A 3,492-nucleotide genomic window follows, 5' to 3' on the forward strand; every position below is an offset into this window, starting at 1 on the left:
CTAATAAAACAACAACATGTTATAGTTCAGCACATAATTCTCTGAACTTATATAAAGATTTTTATCTGGCACTGAGCACAGCTTCAAGGGTAATTTAGTTCTTTTATAACAAGAGATAAAGCCGCTCCTCTTGCTGAAATGTGGCAAAGCCCGATGACCTTTGTCTTCTTCCTGTAAACACTGCGGCTGCAGTCTGTCCACATATTTCTTTGTTCCCTCCCCTTCACCTGTGTTGTTGTGGGTGTAACTAACATGTGGTGAATCATTTCACTCACACATGATTCGTTAACTTGAACTGTCGTCAGAATGTGTCATTGCTGCGTTTGTCAGTAGAGCTCAGATAAGTTTCAGCTTTCAGGAAATAAAACTCAGTCAGTCGCTGATCTGAGAGGAGAAATGACGCATTAAAGAATCATTAAATTACATTTAATGATTCTTTAATACTTCAGTTCATCAAAAGCCTGAGTTCATTCTGCTTTGTCTCTGCAGCTGTAGAAACTGCACAACTGTAAGACTTTCTGTTAATCTGCAGTGTTTGAAACATTTTAATCAATAAAATAATTTATTTAACAGACCTAAAAGACAAACTGTGAACCCTAAAACGTTAGAAATAGTTGACAACCTAAAGGTTGATGTGAGCAGTATAATTAGATGGGAAATTGTGTCGTACATAGAGATAAAAACACTTCCTGCTCTCAGCCACAGCGGCTCCACTCGGCCCACATGTCTCCTTGTTCCCTCCCCTTCAGATCTGCAGCTCATGATGGGTATAACCAACAGGAGGGGAGCTGATAGGCTCTGTTCTCTGCACCGACACGTCATTTATAGATCAGAGCTCAAAGGAGTTTCAGTTTTGAGGAAGTGAAACTCAGTCAGTCGCTGATCTGAGAGGAGAAATGGCGCAGAAAGGAGTTCAGCTGGACCGAGAAAGCTTCTGCTGTTCGATCTGCCTGGATCTGCTGATGGATCCGGTGGCTATTCCCTGTGGACACAGCTACTGCAGGAGCTGTATTAAAACCCACTGGGATGGAGAGGATCAGAAGGGAATCCACAGCTGCCCTCAGTGCAGGAAAACTTTCATACCGAGGCCTGTCCTGGGGAAAAACACCATGTTAGCTGATTTAGTGGAGCAGCTGAAGAAAACTGGACTCCAAGCTGCTCCTGCTGATCACTGCTATGCTGGAGCTGAAGATGTGGCCTGTGATTTCTGCTCTGGGAGAAAACTGAAAGCCATCAAGTCCTGTTTATCCTGTCCGGCCTCTTACTGTGAGAATCACCTTCAGCCTCATTATGATGTGGCTCCATTAAGGAAACACAAGCTGGTGGAGCCCTCCAAGAAGCTCCAGGAGAACATCTGCTCTGTTCACGATGAGGTGATGAAGATGTTCTGCCGTACCGATCAGAAGTGCATCTGTTATCTCTGCTCTGTGGAGGAACATAAAGGCCACGACACAGTGTCAGCTGCAGCAGAAAGGACTGAGAGGCAGAGAGAGCTGGAGGGGAGTCGGCAGCAGATCCAGCAGAGAATCCAGGACGCAGAGAAAGATGTGAAGCTGCTTCAGCAGCAGCTGGAGGCCATCCATCAGTCTGCTGATAAAACAGAGGAGCACAGCCAGAAGATCTTCAGCCAGCTGATCCGTCTCCTCCAGAAAAGAAGCTCTGATGTGAAGCAGCAGATCAGATCCCAGCAGGAAGCCGAAGGGAGTCGAGTCAAAGAGCTTCAGGAGAAGCTGGAGCAGGAGATCACTGAGCTGAAGAGGAAAGATGCTGAGCTGCAGCAGCTCTCACACACAGAGGATCACAGCCAGTTTCTGCACAGCTGCCCCTCAGTGGCAGCACTCAGGGGGGCTACACACTCATCCAGCATCCAGATCCGTCCTCTGAGGCACTTTGAGGATGTGACAGCAGCTGTGTCAGAGCTCAGAGATAAACTACAGGACATCCTGAGAGAGGAATGGGCCAACATCTCACTGAGAGTCGCTGAAGTGGATGTTTTACTGTCACAGCCAGAGAGCAGAGCTGATTTCTTAAAATATTCATGTGAAATCACACTGGATCCAAACACAGCACACAGACATCTGTTACTGTCAGAGGGGAACAGAAAAGTGACAGTAATGGATCAACTTCAGTCTTATTCTCGTCATCCAGACAGATTCACTGAGTGGGAGCAGGTTCTGAGCAGAGAGAGTCTGACTGGACGTTGTTACTGGGAGGTGGAGATGGGAGGGAGAACAGTTCGTGTAGCAGTCGCATACAAGAACATCAGCAGAGCAGGAAGAGGGAATGAATGTGTATTTGGATTTAATGACAAATCTTGGGCATTATATTGTTACTCAGGCGGTTATATATTTCTGCACAACAACATAGAAACCTCCATCTCAGGTCCTCGGGCCTCCAGAGTGGGAGTGTACCTGGATCACAGAGCAGGTATTCTGTCCTTCTACAGCGTCTCTGGAACCATGACTCTCCTCCACAGAGTCCAGACCACATTCACTCAGCTGCTCTATGCTGGAGTTTATGTTTGGGGCTCTGGATCCTCAGCAGAGTTCTGTCAGCTTAAGTAGATAAAAGTTAGTTGATTAAAAAATGCGAAACACAGTTTTCCTCTAACATTAGCTGGTTTTAAAGCTTAATAATTGAGCAGAGTTTTGTTTAATTGAACTTTTCACCTTCATTTGCTGGTATTGTGTTGCCCATCAGAGGTTGCTTTTTATTGATGTTTTCCAATATCATTACAGGCTTTTATTCTTTTCTGCCCACAAGCTCTTTAAGCTACATTTTCACATGTAGACTCACCTGTCAAACCTTTCTGAGGTGTGAGATTGATGCTTCTTTACACAGCTATATATATCATTTATTATGACACATCTCAGATGTATTTGCTTTTGAATAGCTAAGAAATAACATTTTAAGTTGCTTTTTGAACTGTTAAAGAAGGGAAAAATCACACGCTAACATGTTAACCTATTGCTGATCTCTTCCTCTTTGCTGTTAATGACCATTCTTAGCTTCATAAATGTGTGTTTTAATGACCCAATAATTATCTTCATATGTTGCCTAAATATCTTGCTGTAGAAGCGCACTTTGATTCACTATGTAGTTGAAAAACGTTCGATCAATAAACTTATTGTGGCTAAGAAAAAATGCCTCTGGTTTCTTTTTCTTTAGAAATACACTCACTTGTGTTGTTTTGATGTGAAAATGCACAGAAGTGCAAGAACACATAAATTTTGCTTAAATGAAAGAGAGTTCAAACTGAGTGAGAGCAAGTGTGTCTGGCTGTTGTTGTTTTTTTGGTTTCTGGGTCCTAGGCGGGGCTGAGCAGAGGTCCGTTTCACAGCTGTCAGGTGAGTTCCAGTGATCTCACACAGGTAAAATGACCTGGTGGAATCATCCAGGCTCTCGTTTGGTACTCCAGAATACACCCTGGAAATGAACGCGTTCATTCCCCAGACCCGCCTCCTCCTTTCAGGTGAGAGGCACGTGGGACAG

The 3,492-nt window shown here is 44.4% G+C and overlaps 1 protein-coding gene across 1 annotated transcript; it reads left to right on the forward strand.

The window, feature by feature from the left end:
• Positions 1-869: 869 nt before the first annotated feature.
• LOC142398599 (tripartite motif-containing protein 16-like) lies at positions 870-3,144 on the forward strand. The gene has a single exon (XM_075482662.1). It carries the CDS (start codon positions 897-899, stop codon positions 2,562-2,564), a length of 1,668 nt encoding a protein of 555 aa, XP_075338777.1. The 5' UTR covers positions 870-896; the 3' UTR covers positions 2,565-3,144.
• The last annotated feature ends 348 nt before the right edge of the window (positions 3,145-3,492 follow it).

The sequence above is a fragment of the Odontesthes bonariensis genome, chromosome 14 (assembly GCF_027942865.1).
Source record: "Odontesthes bonariensis isolate fOdoBon6 chromosome 14, fOdoBon6.hap1, whole genome shotgun sequence".
Lineage (NCBI taxonomy): Eukaryota > Metazoa > Chordata > Actinopteri > Atheriniformes > Atherinopsidae > Odontesthes > Odontesthes bonariensis.

What these genes read in the sequence shown, in the direction of transcription:
- LOC142398599 (XM_075482662.1), top strand. Translation starts at nt 897, where the DNA reads ATGGCGCAGAAAGGAGTTCAGCTGGACCGAGAAAGCTTCTGCTGTTCG.